This window comes from Mobula hypostoma, chromosome 1 (assembly GCF_963921235.1).
Source record: "Mobula hypostoma chromosome 1, sMobHyp1.1, whole genome shotgun sequence".
Lineage (NCBI taxonomy): Eukaryota > Metazoa > Chordata > Chondrichthyes > Myliobatiformes > Myliobatidae > Mobula > Mobula hypostoma.
Genome location: NC_086097.1, coordinates 242,973,639 through 242,998,846, shown reverse-complemented (window position 1 = coordinate 242,998,846; position 25,208 = coordinate 242,973,639). Strand labels below are relative to the sequence as shown.

Below are 25,208 nucleotides of genomic sequence, written 5' to 3'. Positions count from 1 at the left end.
AAAATTTACTGGGTGTGCTGGCTGATGATTGATGTTTGTGATTGATTTGGGCGGCGACTGACCCTGAGGGGAGTGTTGAAGCAGGTGCTGGGCGGGATTTCCCCTAGACATACACGAGCCAATATAACGGAACGTTACACTTGCATTAAAATAGACACATCTCAAACCATCAGTCTGAGCGCACCCCTTCTCTATCACCTGCCAATCCTCCCTCTCACACTGTCTCCAAGCTTTCTCTGTATGTGAGCCAACCGCCCCTTCCTCCGTCTCTTCAGTTCAGTTCCCACCCCTCAGCAATTCTAGTTTAGACTCTTCCCAATAGCCTTAGCAAACCTCCCTGCCAGGATATTGGTCCCCTTCGGATTCAAGTGCAGCCCGTCCTTTTTGTACAGGTCACTCCTGCCCCGAAAGAGGTCCTAATGATCCAGAAATCTGAATCCCTGTCCCTGCTCCAATCCCTCAGCCACACATTTATCCTCCACCTCACTCTATTCCTGTACTCACTGTCACATGGCACAAGCAGTAATCTCGAGATTACTACCTTTTGAGGTCCTGCTTCTCAACTTCCTTCCTAACTCCCTGTAGTCTGATTTCAGAATTTCCTCCCTTTTTTGCCTGAACCTTCTCTGCTAGTTAACTCACGATTGGTGCTCCAGTTATAACCGCTGATAGGCCACGTACAATGGACTAACACTCTCGAAGCTCCCTTTTTAAATAACTGCCGCCGACCTGTGATAAATCCCTCTTGCTAAAGCTCTGACACTGAGGATAAGTAATTTGCTGTGTTCGGTGCTCCCGGTGTGGCCTCCTGTGTATCGGTGAGACCCAACGTAGCTTGGGAGATCACTTTGAGCATCTATGCTCCGTCTACCAGAACAAGTGGGATCTCCCAGTGGCCAGCCAGTTTAATTCCACTTCCCATTCCCATTTGAATACGGCCGTCCATGGCCTCCTCCACAGTCGTGATGAGGCCACACTTAGGTTGGAGGAACATAATTTGTGTTTCATTAAGGTAGCCTCCAACCTGATGGCATGAACATCAATTCCTCAAACTTCCGGTAATGGCCCCCACCCCCTCGCTCCTTCACCATTTCCCACCCCTTTTCCCTCTCTCACCTTATCTCCTTGCCTGCCCATCACCTCCCTCTGGTGCTCCTCCCCCCTTTTTTTTGCCTTCCATGGCCTTGTGTCTCTTTCACCAATCAACTTCCCAGCTCTTTACATCATCCCTCCCCCTTGAGGTTTCACCTATCAATTTGTGTTTCCCCCTCGCCTCCCCCACCTTTGAAATCTACTCCTCATCTTTTTTTTCCTCCAGTCCTGCTGAAGGGTTTCAGCCCAAAATGTTGCCTGTACTCTTTTCCATAGATGCTGGCTGGCCTGCTGAGTTCCTCTGATATTTTGTGTGTGTTGCTTTCCCTATCTCTACAGACGCTTCTCTGAAAACTCTGAAGTGAAGGTATCAGGTTCCTGGGATTTCCAGGCTTTCAAGATCATCAACTTCTCCACCACAATATTTTGTCCACTATTTACTTCCTTCAGTTTCTCGATTCTACTAGTATTTTTGATTTTTTTTTTGGTCGGCTTCTGTTAATTTGAAGTGATCGAGGACAAACAAGTAGAAAATGAATCGTCTGTTAAAAGATTTCTACTGAAGTTTGCTTAGCAAGCAGATGGAGGGAAATGGTGACAGATGGAGCCAGGTGGGGGAGCAGGAGAGAGAAAGGTGACAAGGCGTGGAAGGTGAGGTGAAACCAGTTAATGGGCAGCTGCCCTACCCATCATGGGTGCTCGAATGAGTGATGTTGAATTAATACAGGCAAGTACGATTAGTATAGATAGTGTGTGATGGTCAGCATTGATATGGTGGGCCTTGGGGCCTTTTTTTCTTTGAATAGACTCCATAACAGCATGGGATAAAAAGACTGACGCAAGACCGGTGTGGAGAATTATATTTACAGGTGATCAAGAACTTGAGGGGGGGGCTTGCTTGAATTGAGCCGTTCACCAAAGAGTCACTTTGTCTTTGTCTTCAAACTGGGGGCGGGACCATAATGCAGCAATTAGCGTAATGCTATGACAGTGCCGGCGACCAGGGTTCAACTCCGCCACTGTCCGTAACGAGTCTGTATGCTCTCCCCGTGACCACATGGGTTTCCTCTGGGTGCTCCTGTTTCCTCCCACGACATACGGGCTAGTAGGGTAATTGAGCAGCGTGGGCTCATTGGACCAGAAGGGCCTGTACGTCCAAGTAAAATAAAAGATAAAATAAACTAAAAATGTTATTTTAGCGATAAAGCACGGGGTAGGCCCTTCTGGCCCTTTGGGCCCCAGCGACCGCTGACAAACCCAATTAACCTCAACCTCATCATGGACAACTTACAATGACCAATTAACCTACCCACTACATCTTTAGACTGTGGGGGGAGACCAGAGCACCCAGGGAAAAGCAATGTTACAGAGACTCCTTACAGAAGAGTGCCAGAATTGAACTCTGAGCTGTATCAGAGTCGTGCTAACCACTCAGCTACCTTGGCGCCCAGTATGAAGACAGTTTAGAAAAACTGAACATACAAATGCCTTGGTTTATGGGAAGGTTATAAAGCATCTTGTGTGTATGAATGGGAAAGTGCCCTGACAAGAGGGAAGGACTAGTGTAGAGAATGCCATGGGAGGAGCTGTTCTTGCAGTGTGGTGGAGTGGGGGAAGAAATAGTTTGGGGAATCGTGATGAGTAGTCCTTCCACGGAATCTGGGGCCTAATGAAGAGCAGGTTGGTGGGGGATGGAGAATAGAGGGGAAAGTGAGGTTAAGTGACTCAGACCAGGGAAGAGGGGAGAACAGATAGACAGGAGCCGGTACTAACATGACCTTGGGCCTGGTCAACCACAATGGAGAGTAGCCCTTGGGTTGAGGGAAGGGAAAGGTAGTGCTGGCAGGACAAGGGAATGGGATGGAACTTTCAGACAAAGTGCAGTGTAATGTAATGAAGGTGACAAGGGAAGGGGGCGTTGTAAACTTCACACTCATCACACCACCGCCAACCTCTGTGCCCTCTCAGAATCAGAATCAGGTTTGTTATCACCGGCATGTGACGTGAAATTTGTTAACTTTGCAGCAGCAGTTCAATATAATACACAATCTAGCAGAGAAAAATAATAATAAATTAAATTAAAATAATAATAATGATCAAGTAAATCAATTACGTACATTGAATAGATTTTTAAAAACATGTAAAATCAGAAATACTGTATATTTTAAAAAACTGAGATAGTGTTCATGGGTTCATCCATTTAGGAATCGGATGGCAGAGGGGAAGAAGCTGTTCCTGAATCGCTGAGTGTGTGCCTTCAAGCTTCTGTAACTCCTACCTGATGGTAACAGTGAGAAAAGGGCTTGCCCTGGGTGATGGAGGCCCTTAATAATGAATGCTGCCTTTCTGAGACACCGCAACCTAACTTTGTAGTCTAGTACCCAAGATGGAGCTGACTAGATTTACAACCTTCTGCAGCTTCTTTCAGTCCTGTGCAGTAGCCCTTCCATAACAGACAGTGATGCAGACTGTTAGAATGCTCTCCACGGTGCAACAATAGAAGTTTTTGAGTGTATTTTTTAGCATGCTAAATCTCTTCAAACTCCTAATAGAGTATAGCTGCTGTCTTGCCTTCTTTATAACTAGATTGACATGTTGGGACCAGGTTAGATCCTCAGAGATCTTGACACCCAGGAGTTTGAAGCTGCTCACTCTCTCCACTTCTGATCCCTCAATGAGGATTGGTATGTGCTCCTTCGTCTTGCCCTTCCTGAAGTCCACAATCAGCTCTTTCGTCTTCCTGACATTGAGTGCCAGGTTGTTGCTGTGGCACCACTCCACTAGTTGGCATACCTCACTCCTGTATGCCCTCTCGTCACCACCTGAGATTCTACCAACAATGGTTGTATCATCAGCAAATTTATAGATGGTATTTGAGCTATGCCTAGCTACACAGTCATGTGTATATAGAGTGTAGAGCAGTGGGCTAAGCACACACCCCTGAGGTGCACTAGTATTGATAGTCAGCGAGGAGAATATATTATCACCAATCGGCACAGATTGTGGTCTGTCAGTTAGGGAGTCGAGGATCCAATTGTAGAGAGAGATACAGAGGCCCAGGTTCTGCAACTTCTCAATCAGGAATGTGGGAATGGTGGTATTAAATGCTGAGCTATAGTTGATGAACAGCATCCTGACGTAGGTGTTTGTGTTGTCAGGTGGTCTAAATCCGTGTGGAGAGCCATTGAGATTGTGTCTGCCATTGACCTATTGTGGCAATAGGCAAAATGCAATGGGTCCAGGTCCTTGCTGATGCAGGAGTTCAGTCTAGTCATGACCACCCTCTCAAAGCATTTCATCACTGTCGATGTAAGTGCTACTGGGCGATAGTCATTAAGGCAGTTCAATTTATTCTTCTTAGGCACTGGTATAATTGTTGAACTTCCGCCCATAGCAGTTGAAAATGTGTTTGAGTAGTCCCGCTAGTTGGTTGGCACAGGTTTTCAGAGTCTTTCTTTGTACTCCATTGGGACCTTCTGTCTTGCGAGGGTTCACTCTGTTTAAAGATAGCCTAACATCGGCCTTCGAGACAGAGATCACAGGGTCATAAGGTGCAGCAGGGATCTTCACAGCTGTAGTTGTGTTCTCCCTTTAAAACCGGGCATAGAAGGTGTTGAGTTCATTTGGTAGTGAAGTATCGCTGCCATTTATGCTATTGGGTTTCACTTTGTAGGAAGTAATGTCTTGCAGACCCTGCCAGAGTTGCTGTGCGTCCGATGTCACCTCCAACCTCGTTCGAAATTGTCTCTTCACCCTTGAAGTAGCCCTGTGCAAATCATACCTGGTTTTCTGGTACAGGCCTAGGTTGCCAGATTTGAATGCCACAGATCTAGCCTCCAGCAGACGATGTACCTCCTGGTTCATCCATGGCTTTTGGTTTGGGAACGTCCTTATGGGCACACACTCATCGACACAGGTTTTAATGAAATCGGTAACAACTGCGGCGTACTCATCCAGGTTCGAAGATGAATCCCTGAATAGTCCAGTCTACTGATTCAAAGCAGTCCTGTAGGCGCTCCTGTGCTTCCTTTGTCCAAACCTTCTTGGTCCTCACTACTGGTGCTGCAGTCTTCAGTCTCTGCCTATACTCAGTCAGCCAGGTGATCAGACTTCCCGAAGTGAGGGCGTGTAATAGCGCAGTAGGCATTCTTGATTGTGGTGTAGCAATGTCCAGTGTATTGTTTCCTGTAGTTCTGCAAGTGATCTATTGATGGTAATTGCTTAGTGATTTTTTTTTTCAGATTGACCTGGTTTAAAATCTCCCAAAATGACGGTGAAGGCATTAGGGTGTGTTGGTTCGTGCATGTTGATCCCATTACTCTGATCATCTAAAGCCTGCTTGACATTGGCCTGAGGTGGAGTGTATACTACTACCAAATGATCCCAGAGAACTCCCGCGGTAGGTAAAAAGGACGGCATTTTATTGCTAGATATTCCAGGTCTGGTGAGCAGAATTGGGACAGCACTGATATATTTGTGCACCAAGAAGAGTTGATCATGAGGCATACTTCTCCACCTCTGCTTTTGAGAGACTCTATAGATCTATCCTGACGGTGTAGAGTAAATCCATCGATCTGAATCGCTGCTTCCGCTACAGAAGGGGTTAACCAGGATTCCGTGAAACAAAGGACACACACGGTCCTAATGTCCCTCTGATTCAGAAGTCAAGTTCTGAAATCATCGATTTTATTCGCCAGAAACTGCACGTTTGCCAGCAAGGTAGTTGGTATAGGGCGTTTAAAACCCCGTTTCCTTAAACGCACTTGTAATCCAGATCTACACTCACGCTTCCTCCGAGGTATCATCCGTGGGCGCTTCCAACCACAATCGGTGTTGTTTCCGTCGGTTTTAAGCAGCCATAGTTCGTCTAAACGCATTAAGACATCTTTGTTGACTGTACTGACCTTGGAAGCAGTTGTGCTTTTTAGCTGTATCAGACTGAAACGAAAGTATTCAGTCATATCCATTGAGAGTACTGCTGCTACTCGAGTTGAACCTAGGCGCCCCTGTATCTGCAAACTCCCTAATCTACCCTTCCACTTCCGCATTTATAAAAATCACAAAGAGCTGGGGTCTCAGAGAAGATCCCTGTGGACACCACTTAAAGATAAAAGTTGATTAAAATTTTCCATTTCACGTTTTAAAATGCTTTGATTTTTCACCTACCCCATTTTCCACTATTTGTTAAGTCCTCTGTGAGTATATATTTAACATCTTCATGATATTCTGAAGAGACCAATAGCTAATGGATTACTTTCTGAATTAAACTTACCCTTGTAATGAAATTCAGCAGCTGATCCCGCTGAGGTAATAATCAATACTAGTAGCACTCACAACACGCTGGTGGAACTCAGCAGGTCAGGCAGCATCCGTGGAAAAGATCGGTCGGCGTTTCGGGTCGGAACCCTTCGTCAGGACTCCTTACGAAGGGTTCCAGCCCGAAACGTCGACCGATCTTTTTCATGGATGCTGCCCGACCTGCTGAGTTCCTCCAGCGTGTTGTGAGTGTTGCTTTGACCCCAGCATCTGCAGATTATTTTGTGCTATCAATACTAGTAGTGTTGCTTAAGACCATAAGATGTAGGAGCAGAATTAGGCCATTTGGCCCATCGAGCCTGCTCCGCCATTCAATCATGGCTGATCCTTTTTACCCCTCCATAGCCCCACTCCCTGGCCTTCTCCCTGTAACCTTTGATGCCGTGGCCAATCAAGAACCTATTAATCACCGCTTAAGTACATCCAACGACCTGGCCTCCACAGCTGCCTGTGGTAACAAATTCCACAAATTCACCACCCTCTGGCTGAAGAAAAGTTTCCTCATCTCTGTTTTAAATGGATGCCCCTCTATCCGGAGGCTGTGTCCTCTTATCTTAGACTTTCCCCACCATGGGAAACTTCCTTCCCACATCTACTATTTAGGCCTTTCACCATTCGAAAGGTTTCAATGAGGTTCCCCTCATTCTTCTAAATTCCAGCAAGTACAGACCCAGAGCTATCAAACATTCCTCATTTGATAACCCTTTCATTCCTGGAATCATTCTTGTCAACCTCCTTGGACCCTCTCAAATACCAGCACATCTTTTCTAAGATGAAGGGCCCAAAACTGTTCACAGTACTCAAGATGAGGCCTTTTAAAGCCTCAGCATCACATCCCTGCTCCTGTACTCTAGACCTCTTGAGATGAATGCTAACATTGCATTTGCCTTCCTCACCACCGACTCAATCTGCAAGTTAACCTTTAGGGTGTTCTGCACAAGGACTGCCAAGTCCCCTTGCATCTCAGATTTTTGGATTTTCTCCCCATTTAGAAAATAGTCTGCACATTTATTCCTACCACCAAAGAGCATGAGCATGCATTTTCCAACATAGTAGTTCATTTGTCACTTTCTTGCCCATTCTCCTAATCTGTCTAAATCCATCTGAAGCTCATCTGTTTCCTCAACACTACCTGCCCCTCCAGCAATCTTTGTATCATCTGCAAACCTGGCAACAAAGCCATGTATTCCATCATCGATATACAGTATAAAAAGAAGCAGTCCCTACACCAACCCCTGCGGAACACCAGTAGTCACTGGCAGCCAACCAGACAAGGATCCTGTTATTCCCACTCACAGCCTCCTTCCAATCAGCCAATGCTCTAAGCATGGCATTAACTTTCCTGTAATTAAGGGACAATACTTGGTCAGAACACAGAAGAATCTACCTGCTCTTTGAATTTTGAGAATATAGTCTTAAAATATCTGATTTCAGAAGATGCCTGCAACAGTGCAGCATTCACTTAATAATGAAGTGTTAACTAGAGTTTTGTTATTAAATCTCTGTGGGGCATGAATTCACATCCTTTTGATTTGGTGAAGAATGCGACCAGTGAGCTGTTGTGGGTGTGAAGCCACTTGCAGACAAGAACAGTGAATGATGTGCATTTTTAACTGTGATGGTTTTGGGTTTGCTGACCACAAAGTTCTAATCTCAAGTGCAGACTTTAAGCCCTATTGGATATAAATAGCTAGGAGGACTCTCACTAAAGGGAGATTATACTGTCACTGCCCAATCTTCAAAGACTAGTTCACTCCCTTGTTTATTCTCCACAGCGAGTTCAGCTGTCCATAGTTGTTCGTCCATCGTTGACGTCGATGAGGACCTCGACACCATTATGATGGTGTCGAGACTAGCGCGTGATTTGGATTCAAGTGAGGGAGAGTTGCGCAGCGTCAACCTCACTCTGTCTTCCCAATTCCCATCTGGATCCAGTGGCAAGACAGAGTCTAGACGGCTGGAGATGGGACTAGACGCAGTGGATGACCAGGACGTCTTCTGTGTCTTGTCCTGCTCTACACGTTCCACGACGCTTGCAGAGACCGCCTTCTTGACCGTTGGACCTTCCATTGGTCTCGTCCGCTCAATCCGCTCAATCTGTCTTCACATGCTGGGATAGACAACTCCCTATCACACTGAGGGTTTAAGACCCGTCGGCTACCCTCACCTGGTTTAGCCGGCTTGTCGAAGCCGTTGCCCGGGGTGTGGCCACTGTCGCATGCAAACAGCTACGGGGAGCCACAGGTGAGAGCTGAGTGCCAGGTGGGGACCAAAGGTGGACTAACTGCCCTGAAAAGGACGCGACATGTTCCCCCACCAGAGGTGCTACCCCTCCCTGACACCCCATACACCCCATACCCCAGCTGTCCATACCCACTATTTGAGTGGAGGGTCCTTGCCCCCCGCTGACCAAGGAGAAGATAATTCCAGCTAACAAAGTAGTTTGAACACAGCTCATTTATTTTCAATGACACAAATTTGAATTCACACATTTTTAAAAACACACTTAAAACTCTGAGGATTTCTACCTTAAACGTTTATTTCCCAATTACAAACAGTTTCTAAAACCAAAGGTACAAGGTACAGGGGGGATGTCAGGGGTAAGTTTTTCACACTGAGAGTGATGCGTGCGTGGAATGCACTGCCAGTGGAAGCGGATACAGTAGGGTCTTTTAAGAGACTCTTAGATAGGTACATGGAGCTTAGAAAAATAGAGAGTCACGAGTAGGTCACATGGTCGGCAGAACATTGTGGGCCGAAGGGTCTGTACTGTGCTGTAGATTTTCTATGTTCTATATCCTAGAGCATTTCTTAAACTCTAAAGATTTCCAAAACACAGGTATAATTCCTATAAACTTAAAAGACATACGATGATGCGGACGAGCAAGTCATTCATTGCAGAAACTGAAACTAGAGGAATGGATTCTATTCACCCATCTTCTTATCATTCTTCTGGATGTTCTTCAACCATTCCTCATAAGCCTGAACTGCTTTCTACATTGTACCCTTTCTCTAACACTCGGGTGACTCCACATGCACATGATATTTCCTCAGTTGTCCTTTCAACACAAGTGGTCCAAAAGCATTTTGGAGAAAGCATTTCCCAGCCACAAATTCTCAGTTGGATTGAGGTCAGGCTTCTGACTTGGCCACTCCAGGACATTAACTTTGTTGCTTTTTAGCCATCCCTGTGTAGCTTACAAACACCCCTACACACCATGGGAACAGCTGCCATGTTATTATCAAATTCACAAGTCAGATATACACACATTCCTTTAAACAGCAGAACTAGTTTCCTCAATCTCTCCTCTTTTAGAAATTTTTTTTGCTCATCAGTCTTGGATGACTTTGATGTAATCCATCACAAAACCATGGATGCATTCTTACTATATTGAGTTTTATCCAATTCTGGAAAAAAATTAACTTCTGGGTATTTGTGGGGGGGGGGGGAAGGAACTCATTTGTTACCTGGGGACTGCCTGTAATGAATAAATGTACGTCTATGTACCCGTTCATGATTGGGATTTCTCTTGTTTCTGTTTCTTCCCACAGTCCAAAGACGTACCAATCGGTAGGTTAATCGGTCAGTGTAAATTATCCGGTGATTAGGTGGGTTTGAATCAGGGTTTGCTGGGGCAGTGAGGCTTGAAGGACTGTATCTCAATCAATCAATAACTAACTAAAGCAACACACACAAACTGCTGGAGGAACTCAGCAGGTCAGGCAACATCTATGGAAATGAATCAATGGTCGACGTTTCGGGCCGAGGCTCTTCTTCAGGACTGGAAAGTCAGGGGCAAGAAGCCAGAATAAAAAGAAGGGGGGAGGGGAAGGAGGTTAGCTGAAAGGTGATAGGTGAAGCCCGATAGCTGGGAAAGGTCAAGGGCTGGTGAAAAAGAAATCCGGTAAGAGAGGAGAATGGACAATAGGAGAAGGAGACGGAAGAAAGGACCCATGGGGGAAGTAATAGGCAGGTGGAAAGAGGTCAAAGGTCAGAGTGGGATAGAGAAAGAGAGAGGGGGAAGTGAAATTTGTTTACTGGAAGGAGAAGTCGATATTCGTACTACCAGGTTGGAGGCTACCCAGACAGAATATAAGGTGTTGCTGCTCCTCTACCCTGAGGGTGGCCTCATCGTGGCACAAGAGGAGGACAGGGACTGACACGTCGGAACAGAAATTGGAATTAAAATGTTTGGCCAGCAGGCTGTTCCGCTTTTGGTGGGTGGAGCTGAGGCGCTTAACAAAGCAGTCCCCCAGTTTATGTCGGGTCTCACCATCGTAGAGGAGGCCACATCAGGAGCACCAGACACAATAGGCGACCCAGCAGGTTCACAGGTGACGTGTTGCCTCAACTGGAAGGACTGTTTGGGGTCTGAGAGGAGGTGAGTGGGGAGGTGTGGCCTTTAGGCCGTTTGCAGAAATAAGTACCTGGAGGGTGATTAGTAGGGAGGGACAAATGAACAAGGGAATCATGGAGGGAGCGATCCCAGTGGAAAGCAGTGGGGATGGGGGGGGTAAAGATATGCTTAATGGTAGGATCTCTTTGGAAATGATAAGGACACGATGGTCTCTATCACATTTAAGGCAGCAGGAAGATGACGAGAGTGCAGATGTACGGGTCTGGGCGTGTATTTTGGTTTGTTTTGAGAGCCAATTACGTCAATTGGCTAGAGCCCAGAAATACAATGTCTGATTTCAATTATTGTTTGTAATATTAATGCAAGATCGGAGATCCTGAGATATCAATATAGGGTAGAATAGAAATGGATTGAAGGCTGCTGTTTGTTTATTACCTATGATTCCTATCTTTGCTCCATCCCCACTATGTCTCTGTCTGTAATATAACCTGAAACTGAAAACTGAATGTTAAATATTCTTGGAAGACCTTCTTATTCCACTTAGTTTACAATTTTAGTTTGTTATTGTTTCACTCTTTCTTCTGTCCTAACACAACCCAGCACTTTCTTTCGAAAGAGATTAGCTTTATTTGTCGCGTGCACATCGCATTTACAGTGCCAGTGATCACCGACGGGTTCAAATCCAGCTGCTCTCTGTAAGGGGTTTGTACGTTTTCCCCATGACCGAGTGGATTTGTTCTGTGTGCTCCAGTTTCCCTGCATGAGACAGAGATTGCACTACCATAATCAACAAGAGCTCAAGAAATGCAGCTACGCAAAGTCATCAAGGCAGCAAAACAGCAATGCAGAGACAAGATTCAGACTCAACTTTCCACTAACAACACACGCGGCTTGTGGCAAGGTCTGCACACCATCGTAGACTTCACAGCTAAACACAGTGCAGTTTCCAACTTCGCTGCCTCTCTCCCAGATGAGCTAAATCTTTTTACGCTCGATTCAATGTCACCAATACTGAGCCCCTGAGGAGACTTGCAGATGAAGCGACTGGCGGCGTGGCCATCTCTGAGGCCGAAGCACGCAAGTGTTTCCAACGGGTGGACAGTCGCAAGGCTGCGGGACAGGACGGCATCACAGGGCAAGTGCTCAGGATGTGCATGGCACAACTGGCAGGTGTGTTTACAGACATTTTTAATCTCTCCCTTCCCCAGTGTAGAGTGCCCTGCTGCTTCAAGACATCCACCATTGTCCCTGTACCTAAAAGGACCAAGATAACATGTCCTCGTGCGTCCTGTCGCACTCACCTCAATAATAAGCAAATGCTTTGAGAGGCTGGCCAAGGACTACATCTGCAGCATGCTACCACCCACACTGGACCCCCTACAATTCGCCGACCGACACACTGATCAACAGACAATGCAATAGCCACAGCTCTACACACCGTCCTTACACATCTGGAGAAGAGAGATGCTTATGTGAGAATGCTGTTCTTGGACTACAGTTCAGCATTCAACACCATAATTCCCTCTGGGCTCGACAAGAAGCTGAGAGACTTCAGCCTTCACCCTGCCTTGTGTAGCTGGATCCTGGACTTCCTGTCCGATCACTGGCAGGTGGTAAGACTAGGCTCCCTCACCTCCGCTCCTCTGACCCTCAACACAGGTGCCTCTCAGGGCTGTGTACTAAGCCCCCTCCTTTACTTTCTGTATACCCATGACTGTGTCACCACCCACAGCTCCAATCTGCTAATTAAATTTTCTGATGACACTACACTGATTGGCCTAATCTCAAATAATAATGAGGCAGCCTACAGAGAAGTCATCACCCTGACAGTGGTGTCAAGAAAACAACCTGTCCCTCAATATCACAAAAACAAAGGAGCTGATTGTGGATTACAAGAGGAATGGAGACTGGCTTATCTCTATTGGCATCAATGGATCTGGGGTTGAGAGGGTGAATAGCTTTAAGTTCCTCAGAAAGCACATCACCGAGGATCTCACGTGATCTGTACATACCGACTGTGTGGTGAAAAAGGCACAACAGTGCCTCTTTCACCTCAGACGGTTGAAGAAGTTTGGTATGGCCCCGCAGATTCTAAGAATTTTCCACAGGGGCACAACTGAGAGCATCCTGACTGGCTGCATCACTGCCTAGTATGGGAACTGTACTTCCCTTAATCGCAGGTCTCTGCAGAGAGTGGTGCGGACAGCCCAGCGCATTTGTAGATGTGACCTTCCCACTATTCAGGACATTTACAAAGACAGGTGTGTAAACAGGGCCTGAAGGATCACTGGGGACCCGAGTCACCCCAATCACAAACTGTTCCACTGCTACCATCCGGGAAACAGTACAGCAGCATTAAAGCCAGGACCAACGGGCTCTGGGACAGCTTCTTCCACCAGGCCATCAGACTGCTTAATTCAGGCTGACACAACTGTACTTCTATATTGTATTGACTATCCTGTTGTACATAATATTTATTATAAATTACTGTAATTGCACATTTACACATACGTAACATAAAGATTTTTACTCCTCATGTATATGAAGGATGAAAGTAATAAAGTCAATTCAATTCACTATCCACAGGCGGGTATGGGTTCAGATTATTAGTAAATTGTAGACATGCTATCTAGACACCGGATGTATAGTGACACTTGCGGGCTGCCTCCAGTGCAATTCTCGAACTCTGGTCTTTGACACAACACAGCACATCTCACTGTTTTTCGATATGCATGTATTAAATAAAGCTAATCGTTAAATTCTTCTAAGCGTCTACATACCCTTTTGGTGACAAAATAGAAATTGAGTGCAAATCCTTATTTGGCCACTGGGTGGCAGCAATGTCTTGGTTCAAAATGTTCTGAAAGGACTACATTTGGCAAAAAGTGAACCATGTCTGAAATCTCAGCTGCTGTTCTATGTAAAAATGGATCAGTCTTACAGTCAGTGGTGAAGATGCTGGCTATCTGAAGAAATGGAATGGGCTGCCGGCAGCGGTGGTAGAGACAGAAACCATAGGGTCTTTTAAGAGACTCCTGGATGGAGATTAGAAAAATAGAGGGCTATGGGTAAGACTAGGTAGTTCTAAGGTAAGGACATGTTCGGCACAGCTTTGTGGCCGATGGGCCTGTATTGTGCTGTAGGTTTTCTATGTTTCTAAATCTACACAATGATGAACCTTTTAAGTGCTATGATATGAGTTCCAAGATATTTCTGACATCTGAAGATGTCACAGAACTGGCTGAGGATCAATTGCATTGAAGAACTCTGACAGCAAACCACAAGTTTAAAAAGACCTTAGTTTATTTTAATATAGGTTGCAATAAACATTAGAACATTCACCTAAAACTTAACTGGAATTTCAAAATAATCGGGAAACCTTCCGTACATGCAAAATCAGTGTCAGTAATTGTGGATCAATAAAACTCGCCTCATTCAACAAAATTTAAACAGCCGGAATTTCGTCAGGGTAACTTGCCCTTCAGCCGTTCCGTTCCGTTCCCCTGCCCTGATCATGAGTGAGTCCCTTGGCATGAGCCTCCAGATTCCAATCTGACCTGTGAGGCCCATGGCACCACAGAGTTCTTAGATTATAAATTATGCAGAAATCTTTGACAGCTGTTTATTTAAGCCATGCCTCTTGGCCATTGAAGTGCAAACCTCTTGAAGTAAAAATGCTAGAAAAGTATACCTCCCTTGAGGAGAGCTGTGGACGCATCACGGGAATCCGCCTTCATGCAGTCTGTTCAGTTCCTGCTGTCTTGGTAAAGACCCCTCCTACCACAGACATTCTCTCCTCTCCCCTCTTCCATCAGGCAGAAGATGCAAAATCCTGAAAGCACGTACCACCAGGCTCAAGGACAGCCCCTGTCCCACTGTTATAGATTACTGGATGGTTCCCTAGGATGATGAGATGGACTGTTCACTTTGCAATCTACTTTGTTGTGATCTTGTTAACTACCTGCACTTAACTTTCTCTGTGACTGAAACACCTTATTCCGTCTTTGTTACCTTGCACTACCTGAATGCACTGTTGCGATGCATTGATCTGTAGTGAATTAATCTGGATGATATGCAAGACAAGTGTTTCACTGGGAATGGGAATGCTACTTTTGTGAGTTTACCCCCCCCCCACCTTCCTCCTCATCTCGACTCGCCTATAACTTGCCAGCTCGGACACCTTTCCCTTCCCCCACCACCTTATTCTCCCTCCTGCCCCTTTCTTTCCAGTCCAGATGAAGGGTCTCAGCACAAAATGCTGTCTGTTTATTCCCCACTGTAGATACTGCCTGAGTTCCTACAATAGCTTGTGCGTGTGTATGTGTGTGTGTGTCTACTTTAGTTTGGCAAAATTCCTGTTGCAGACAGCCATGAGAAAGGGCTTTTATTCTGGAAGTATACTTAAGTTTCTGTTCCAGTTTAATGTTGTGCAATTGACATAATAGATGACAATGCATAATTCAATCTGATTCTTGGGTTTTTTTAAAACCAAGTCCATTGGGATATGTGGTGGCTGGGCAACTCTCAATGTTGAGCTACAAATTCAAGTTCACCTTATAAATTTATTATCAAAGTACGTCTGTGTTACCATATACTACCCTGAGGTACATTTTCTGTGGGCGGGCATTCACAGGAAAATGAAGAAATGCAGTAGGATTTATGAAAAACTAAGCATAAATAAAAACTGACAAAAGCAAAAGTGTAAATGAATACAACTTGTGCAAATAAATAAGTAAATAAATAATCCTCAGAACATGACATATAGAGACCGTGAAAGTGAGTCTGTACACTGTGGAATCAGTTTAGTGTTGAAGTGAGTAAAGTTATGCACAGTGGTTCAGGACTTTGATGGTTGTAGGGTAATAAATGTTCCTGAACCTGCTGGTGTGGGACCTTAGGGAAGCGGTGAGAAGAGAGCACGGCCTGGATAGTGGGGTCCTTGATGGTGGATGCGGCTTTCCTACGGCAGCACTCCTTGTAAATGCGCTAAATGGTGGGAAAGGATCTGCCTGTGATTGACTGGGCTGTATGCACCACTTTCTGTCACTGTGTATCGGCATTTCCATACCAGGCTGTGATGCTGTTCTCAATATTCACCTACAAGTTCAAGTCAAAGTGAACTTCTTTATCAAAGTACATGTATATTCCCATATAATACCTTGAGATACATTTTCTTGAAGGCATTTAGAGAAGAATAAAGAAATACAATAGGATTGATGAAAAACTGCATAAAGACTGACAAACAACCAATGCATAAAATAAGACTAATTGTGCAAATTTAAAATTATTGAAAACGTGAGTTGTAAAGGGTTCTTGAAAGTGCGTCTGTAGAATCATTTCAGGAACAATCCACACCTTGATCTGACTGCTTCCATTATTTCTAAATAATTTATTCTTCAAACATAAGATTTAAATCTTTCTAGCACTATTTCTAAGGAAAGGAGATTTTTTTGGGAAACTTGATTATTCAATATATTTCTTTTAAAAAAAATTACAAAGCACTGAACGGAAGTCTCTTAAAGTATGTTTGATATTACAATTGAGTAGAAGACAAGAGTGGGGACGTGAATCTTGTCAAGAGTGACAGATCAACATGCTTTGTTGTCAAGTTGGCTGCTTCATACCTGGTGTTACAACAGTAACTAGACCTCACAAGGATCTCGTCCATGCTCTCTTCTTGCTGCTGCCATTGGGAAGGAGGTACAGGAGCCTTAGGGCCCACACCTCCAAGTTCAAGAACAGTTATTACCATCTGTCTCTTGAACTGGAGTGGAAAACTTCAGTCACCACTACTCGGAACTGATTGCACAGCCTGCAGTCTGGCTTTCAAGGACTTTACACTTGGGTTCTCAGTGTTATTTCTTTACTTATTTACTTTCTATTAACACAATTACATTTAATAAACAGTGTTAAAAGTATGTATTTTTATGTTCCTGTAAATTCTCATAAGGAAATGAATCTTAGGGTAGCAGGAATAAACAGTGGGAATAAAGGGAGCCTTTTCTGACTGGCTGCCAGTGTTCCACAGGGGGTCTGTGTAGGGACTGATTATTTTTACGTTATGTGTCAATGATTTGGATGATGCGATTGATGGCTTTGTTGCAAAGTTTGCAGATGATATGAAGATAGTTGGAGGAGCAGATAGTTTTGAGGAAGTAGAGAGGCCTCCGAAGAACTTAGGCAGATTAGGAGAATGGGCAAAGAAGTGACAGATGGAATACAGTGTCGGGAAGTGTATGGTCATGTACTTTGGTGGTATAGACTATTTTCTAAATGGAGAGAAAATTCAAAATTCTGAGGTGCATCCTTGAGGGTCCTTGTGCAGGATTGCCTGAAGGTTCATTTGCAGGTTGAGTCAGTGGTGAGGAAGGCAAATGCAAGGTTAGCATTCATTTCAAGAGGACTAGGATATAAAAGCAAGGATATAATGTTGAGACTTTATAAAACACTGGTGAGGCACTGAAAGAAATTTTGGTTCCCTTATCTTAGAAAGGAGAGGGAGGGAACATCGACTCAGACCATGGAGGCCTGTGTTGGGCATTTTCATGCCTTACAAGGCACAGATTGGAAGTCTGTGTGGGGCGCCACTCCTTGCACAGACTAGAGCAATGTGTGATTAAGTGCCTTGCTCAAGGACACAAACACGTTGCCTCAGCTGAGGCTCAAACTAGCGACCTTCAGATCACTAGACGAACGCCTTAACCACTTGGCCACGTGCCCAACACAAGTGTAAAATCATCTTAGGAAGAGTGTGCTGAAACTGGAGAGGGGTCAAAGGAGGTTCATGAAAATGCTTCCAGGATTGAATGGCTTGTCATATGCCTGTATTCAGTAGAATTGAGACCTCATTAAAGCTGATCGAATGGTGAAAGGCCACGATAGAATGGATGTGGAGAGGATGTTTCCTGTGGTGGAGGAGTCTAAGACCAGAGGACACAGCCTCAGAATATAGGGGCATCCTTTTGGTATGGAGATGAGAAATTTCTTTAGCCAGAGAGCAGTGAATCTGTGGAATTCTTTGCACAGGCAGCTGTGAATGCCAAGTCTTTATGTATATTTAAGGCAGAGGTAAATAGATTCTTGATTGGTCAGGGCATGAAGGGATATGGGGAAAAAAGTAGGAGATTGGGGCTGAAAGGAAAATTGAATCAGCTATAATGAACTGGTGATCAGACTCGATGGGCCGAATGGCCTAATTCTGCTCCTATATCTTATGGGCTTATAGTATACGCTGACATATATGTCCTTTGCCAATAAGTTGACTTTAACAAAGTGTAAGGTCACCCAGGACCTCAGATGTCCCGAAATATACTAAATACATGACTTGATTTCAGCCATAAGACATGAGAGCAGAATTAGGCCATTCAGCCCATCTAGTCTGATCCACCATTCTACCTTGGCTGAATTATTGGTTTCTGCAGTGTTTGTTCACTCTGCATTCTTGCTTTTGCCATGCCTTTATGCGGGAATGCAGAGAGATTTCCACAATTTCTGCACAACGGGCATTCATTGGAAATTTTTTCTTCTTTAAGCTAACTTCCATGTAATTTGCTTTTCCGCGATATATTTACATTTGTTTTATTAAATCTCCATTTTGCAGCTGTCCATTGTAATAACCAGAATGGTGTGGAACACGCAGTCCGTACTGAAGATGTAAGCCTACAAGTACTGGGTGATCCAGAGGTCTTGAGTTCAAATGATGACAAGACATTAAGGATTGTGGAATCCAATGACGCCTCAAAGAGTCTTCATGTGCTGGAAACTGAGTCAGTGAAGGTAAGCTCAACTGGATGCAACTGAGGTTAGCTGTCTGCTCTTTGAACTGAAGAGAAGAAAGTGCATGCAAAGCCAAAGGATTCCAGTCAGAATGCCCCACAAGACCATAAGACATAGGAGCAGAATTAGGCCATTCAGCCCATTGAGTTTGCTCCACCTTTCCATCATGGGTGATTTACTAACCCTGTCATCCCCATTCTCCTACCTTCTTCCCATAACCTTTGATGCCCTTACTAATCAAGAAACGATCAACCTCCTCTTTAAGTACACCCAATGACTTGGCCTCACAGCCGTCTGTGGCAATGAATTTCACAGATTCACCACCCTCTGGCTAAAGTTTTATTTTGATGTGGTCCAGATTATTATCAATAATAAGACAAGTTGTATAATTACAATTCAATGCAGTATTATGTTAATTTGTCAAAAACAAAATACCAACAATGAATCTATGGATGTTTCGGGCTGAGACCCTTCATCAGAAAAGGAAAGGAAAAGAGAAGAAGCCAAAATAACTTGTGGTTTCTTTGTGGCTTCCTCCCCTTTCCTTTCCAGTCCTGAAGAAGGGTGTCAACCTGAAACATCGACACTTAATACACTTCCATCGATGCTGCCTGACCTGCTGTGTTCCTCTAGCATTTTGTTTGTGTTGCTTTGGATTTCCAACATCTACAGAATTTTTGTATTTATGACAAAGAATCAATGTGCAGAAGATAAATTGTGCAAAATGAATAAACAAACAAACAATACTGAGAACTTGAGATGTAGAGTACTTGAAAGTAAGTCTATAGGTTGTAGAATCAGTTCAAAGTGGAGGTGAGTGAAGTTATCCATGCTGGTACAGGTTGTAGGGTAATAATTGTTCCTGAACCAGGTGGTATTGGACCTTAAGCTCCTGTACTTCCTGCATAATATAAAAATATATAGAAAGCCCCACCAACGCCTTTACTTCCTGAGAAGCTGAAGAAATTTGGCCTGTCTCCTAAAACCCTCACTAATTTTTATAGATGCACCATAGAAAGCATTCTTTTAGGGTGCATCACAACCTGGTATGGAAGTTGTCCTGTCCAAGACCGGAAGAAGCTGCAGAAGATCGTGAACACGGCGCAGCACATCACACAAACCAATCTTCCATCTTTGGACTTACTTTACACTGCACGCTGTTGGAGCAGTGCTGCCAGGATAATCAAGGACACGACCCACCCAGCCAACACGCTTTTCGTCCCTCGTCCCTCCGGGAGAAGGCTCAGGAGCTTGAAGACTCATACGGCCAGATTGGGGAACAGCTTCTTTCCGACTGTGATAAGACTGCTTAACGGAACCTGAGCCGGATCTGGGCCGTACCCTCCAAATATCCGGACCTGCCTCTTAGGTTTTTTGCACTACCTTTTCTATTTTCTATTTATGATTTATAATTTAAGTTTTTATTATATTTACTATCGATTTGTACTCCAGGGAGCGCAAAGTGCAGAGTCAAATATCGCTGTGATGATTGTACGCTCTAGTATCAATTGTTTGGCATCAATAAAGTAATAAAGTAATAAAATATATCAATAAATGTCATTATGTAAATCTAAATAAATAAGCCCACACCTAAATGTAGTCATGGTCTTGCTGTAGACATAATCTGATCTACAGATTCTAAGCAATTGAATCTGAAAGCTGAACCTATTTATGTGAGTCCATACCACATCATAGCTGGCCGGTGGTGCAGTGGCATTACCACCCGTCTTCGAAGCGAATGGTCCCAGGGTCGAATCCAGCCAGCTCCTTGCGCGCTTTCCACGCTGGGCTGAGTGTCAAGCTCGCAACTCAGCCTTGTAAGAAACAATCAAACACCACGGAAATGGCAAAAATTTTCCCTGATGTGCCAAAAGACGTGAAAAAGAAACAACAAATACCACATCATACTGCACTAAGTTTTAAGTGTGACTTTAGCATCCTGAAAGTTGCATTATCAAGAATGAAAAGTACTGAGTACGTAACTTTCATAGCCTAATAAATAGAGCCTAATTGATAAGTTCAAAATCTTGCTGAGATTAATAAAAATGTTAGACATCCAGTTGTCACAGATTAGAGATGGATTATTATGCATTTAGTCTCCACAACATCACCCCACTTTAATCTGGAATGAAAGGATTTACCTATGTGGAGCTTTTGATGGCACAGCCTGTACTCTCTAGAGTTTAGGAGAATGATGGGGGATCTCATTGAAAGCTTTTGAATATTGAAAGGCCAGAACAGAATGGAAATGGAGCGGATGTTTCCAATAATGGGCGAGTCTAGGACCAGAGGGCCTAGCCTCAGATTAGAAGGGCATCTCTTTAGTAGGATGAATCTCTTCAGCCAGAGGGTGGTGAATCTGTGGAATTCATTACCACACATAGCTGTGGAGGACAAGTCATTGGGTATATTTAAAGCTGAGGTTGATGGGTCAGAGTATCAAAGGTTACAGGGAGAAGGCAGGGGAATGGGGTTGAGGGGGATAATAAATCAGCCATCATGGACAGGCAGAGCAGACTTGAGGGGCTGAATAGTCTGATTCGGCTCCTGTGTCTTATGGCCTTGTATTAAAAAGTGTTTGCTGGTATAAACAGGCAAAGTAATTGTATTCTAGACCTCACAATGAAACGAGGCAATTCTGTTGATCATGGTAATAAAGCATTTATACTTTTGTTTATCTAAATAATAGTTTCCTTTTCCCAGAGTTCAAAACAATATTGCTACAATTAGTTTGCCTTGGATAATAACATACACAAGTATGCAAATTGGTTTTAATGAGTACTGAAGAAAGGAGCGCTAATAACCTAATTATAGCTTGTTAGTTTGATTTGAAATTACTTGCCAAGTTTTGCGATGGTGGGTTATAAACTCCAAGGGTATGAGATCTGAAAGCCCAATCTCCCTGTGAAGAATCGATTTCCATTTGTGGACATGCCTTGAAAGCGGAATATAAAAGCTGCCCCTAATGCCATGATACATAACCAGGCCTAATTTTAATGTTCTGGATTCTAATGAGAATGTATTGTTCTGTCTCTATCGAATATAGGCACTTACTCTGTATCATTTTTATTTCATGTGGATTTTGAAGCTTAAAGTAAAATGATTTGTATAACATTAAAAATGGAATGAAATTTAATAACTTCAGTGCATAAAACCTGTATCTCTGTGCCCCTGGGTAACTAAGCTTCCTGCTAAAGAAAGAAGGTTCTCTTGTCATTTAATATTAATATTAATTAGCTCTCCCTCTATCGTGTTTGCTTTTTTAAAATCCTTTCTTAGACAGATTTTCCTCGTATCAAGCCACTCTGATCTTGTGAAGTGGACATCTTTCCGGAGGCACTGTTTCAAACACACACAAAATGCTGGAGGAACTCGGCAGGTCGGGCAGCATCTTTGGAAATGAATAATCAGTCGACGTATCGAGCCCTGACGCTTCTTCAAATCTGGAAGGGAAGAGGGAAGGCGCCAGAGAATAAAAAGGTGGGGGGAGGGGGAGGGGAGGCAGGATAGCGAGAAGGTGATAGGTGAAGCCAAAAGGAATCTGACAGGAGAGGAGAGTGGACCATTGGAGAAGGGGAAGGAGAAGAAACCCCAGGGGCAGATGATAGTCCAGTGGGGAGAAGAGATGAGAGGTGAGAGTGGAAATGGAAGGGGAGAGAAGGGGGAGGGGAAAAATATTTACTAGAAAGAAAAATCAATGTCCTTGCTTACTGTTCCTGCTTGACAGCACTTGCTAGAATCTGATTTTCCAAGTATTTCCATTAGACAATGCTCAAAGTCAGAGTAGAATTATTATCAATGCACTTGTACGTCACCGTATACAACCCTGAGTTGTAGAGTCCTTGAAAGTGAACAGTAAAATCAGTTCAGTGCTAGGTGAGTGAAGTTATCCCTGCTGGTTCAGGAGCCTGATGGTTAAAGGGTAATGACTGTTCCTGAACGTGGTGGTGTGGGACCTAAGGCTCCTGTGCCTCCTGTCTAATGGTAGTAGTGGGAAGGGAGCCTGGCCGTGATGGTGGGGGTCCTTGATAACGGATGTTGTTTCTTGTGGCAGCGCTCCTTGTAAATCAAAATTAGGTAGAAATGTGCACAGTAACGGCTTTACCTGTGATGGGCTGGGCCATATCCACCACTTTGTGTAGACATTTTCATTCCTGGGCATTGGTGTTTCCCTATCAGGCCGTGATTCAATCAGTCAGGAGGTTTCTTGACACAATATGTAGATAAGCTTACAAGAGGAGAGAGGCTGTACTTGATCTGGTATTGGGAAATGAACCTGGTCAGGTGTCAGGTCTCTCAGTGGGAAAGCATTTTGGAGATAGTGATCACAATTCTATCTCCTTTACCATAGCATTGGAAAGGGATAGGAACAGACAAGTTAGGGAAACGTTTAATTGGAGTAAGGGAAAATATGAGGCTATCAGGTAGGAACTTGGAAGCATAAATTGGGAGCAGATGTTCTCAGGGAAATGTATGGCAGAAATGTGACAAATGTTCGGGGGATATTTGCATGGAGTTCCAAAGAGACAGGGAAAGCATGGTAGGGTACAGGAACCGTGGTGTGCAAAGGCTGTTGTAAACCTAGTCAAGAAGAACTGAAAAGCTTACGAAAGGTTCAAAGAACTAGATAATGATAGAGATCTAGAAGATTATAAGGTTAGCAGGAAGGAGCTCAAGAAGGAAATTAGGAGAGCCAGAAGAGACAATGAGAAGGCCTTGGCAGACAGGATTGAGGAAAACCCCAAGGCATTCTACAAATATGTTAAGAGCAAGAGGATAAGACATGAGAGAACAAGACCAATAAAGTGTGACAGTGGAAAAGTGTGTATGGAACCGGAGGAGATAGTAGAGATACTTAATGAGTACTTTGCTTCAGTATTCACTACAGGAAAGGATCTTGGCAATTGTAGAGATGACTTACAGTGGACTGAAAAGTTTGAATATGTAGATATTAAGAAAGAGGATGTACAGGAGCATTTGGAAAGCATCAAGTTGGATAAGTCACCAGGACTGGACCAGGTGTACCCCAGGCAACTGTGGGAGGTGAGGGAGGAGATTGCTGAGCCTCTGGCGATGATCTTTGCATCATCAATAGGGATGGGAGAGGTTCCGGAGGATTGGAGGGTTGCGGATGTTGTTCCATTATTCAAAAAAGGGAGTAGCGATAGCCCAGGAAATTATAGACCGGTGAGTCTTACTTCAATGGTTGATAAGTTGATGGAGAAGATCCTGAGAGGCAGGATTTATGAACATTTGGAGAGGCACAATATGATCAGGAATAGTCAGCATGGCTTTGTGAAAGGCAGGTCATGCCTTATGAGCCTGATTGAATTTTTTCTGGATGTGACTAAACACATTGATGAAGGTAGAACCGTAGATGTAGTGTATATGGATTTTAGCAAGGCATTTGATAAGGTACCACATGCAAGGCTTATTGAGAAAGTAAGGAGGCATGGGATCCAACGGGAAATTGCTATGTGGATCCAGAAATGGCTTGCCCACAGAAGGCAAAGAGTGGTTGTAGACGGGTCATATTTTGCATGGAGGTCAGTCACCAGTGGTGTGCCTCAGGGATCTGTTCTGGGACCCTTACTCTTCGTGATTTTTATAAATGACCTGGATGAGGAAGTGGAGGGATGTGTTAGTAAATTTGCTGATGACACAAAGGTTGGGGTTGTTGTGTGTAGTGTAGAGGGTTGTCAGAGGTTACAGCAGGACGTTGATATGATGCAAAAATGGGCTGAGAAGTGGCAGATGGAGTTCAACCCAGATAAGTGTGAAGTGGTTCATTTTGGTAGGTCAAATATGATGGTAGAATATAGTGTTAATGGTAAGACTCTTGGTAGTGTGGAGGATCAGAGGGATCTTGGGATTCGAGTCCATAGGACACTCAAAGCTGCTGCGCAGATTGACTCTGTGGTTAAGAAGGCATATGGTGCATTGGCCTTCATCAATTGTGGGATTGAGTTTAGGAGCCGAGAGGTAATGTTGCAGCTATTTAGGACCCTGGTCAGACCCCACTTGGAGTATTGTGCTCAGTTCTGGTCGCCTTTCTATAGGAAGGATGTGGAAACCATAGAAAGGGTGCAGAGGAGTTTTACAAGGATGTTGTCTGGATTGGGGAGTATACCTTATGAGAATAGGTTGAATGAACTCGGCCTTTTCTCCTTGGAGCGACAGAGGATGAGAAGTGACCTGATAGAGGTGTATAAGTTGAGAAGAGGCATTGATCGTGTGGACAGTCAGAGGCGTTTTCCTAGGGTGGAAATGGCTAGCACGAGAGGGCATAGTTCTAATGTGCTTGGAAGTAGGTACAGAGAAGATGTCAGGGGTAAGTATTTTACGCAGAGAGTGGTGAGTGCATGGAATGGGCTGCCAGTGACGGTGGTGGAGGCGGATATGATAGGGTCTTTTAAGACACTCCTGGATAGATACATGGAGCTTAGAAAAATAGAGGGCTTTGGGTAACTCTAAGTACAGCTTTGTGGGCCAAAGGGCCTATAATGTGCTGTAGGCTTTCTATGCTTCTATGTTTTTATACTCTGCGCTGTGCATAAGTTTGTCAAAATTTTAGGTAATGTGCCAAATTTGTGCAAACTTCTAAGAAATTAACGATGCTGTCGTGCCTTCTTTGTGATGGCGGTTACGTGCTGGTACCAGGACAGA

General features: G+C 44.2%; 1 protein-coding gene across 4 annotated transcripts in view; it reads left to right on the top strand.

The window, feature by feature from the left end:
• samd12 (sterile alpha motif domain containing 12) overlaps positions 1-25,208 on the top strand; it is a 151,523-nt gene that overhangs the window by 40,104 nt on the left and 86,211 nt on the right. For 2 of the 4 annotated variants that reach the window (XM_063066281.1, XM_063066271.1), the window contains exons 2-3: positions 18,367-18,542; positions 21,826-21,921. In XM_063066281.1, the coding sequence (XP_062922351.1) occupies positions 18,367-18,542; positions 21,826-21,921 (272 nt within the window). Of the gene's footprint in view, positions 1-5,333; positions 5,492-9,960; positions 9,980-18,366; positions 18,543-21,821; positions 22,023-25,208 lie in introns of all 4 variants that reach the window. The other 2 variants (XM_063066300.1, XM_063066290.1) reach the window with 2 other exon arrangements.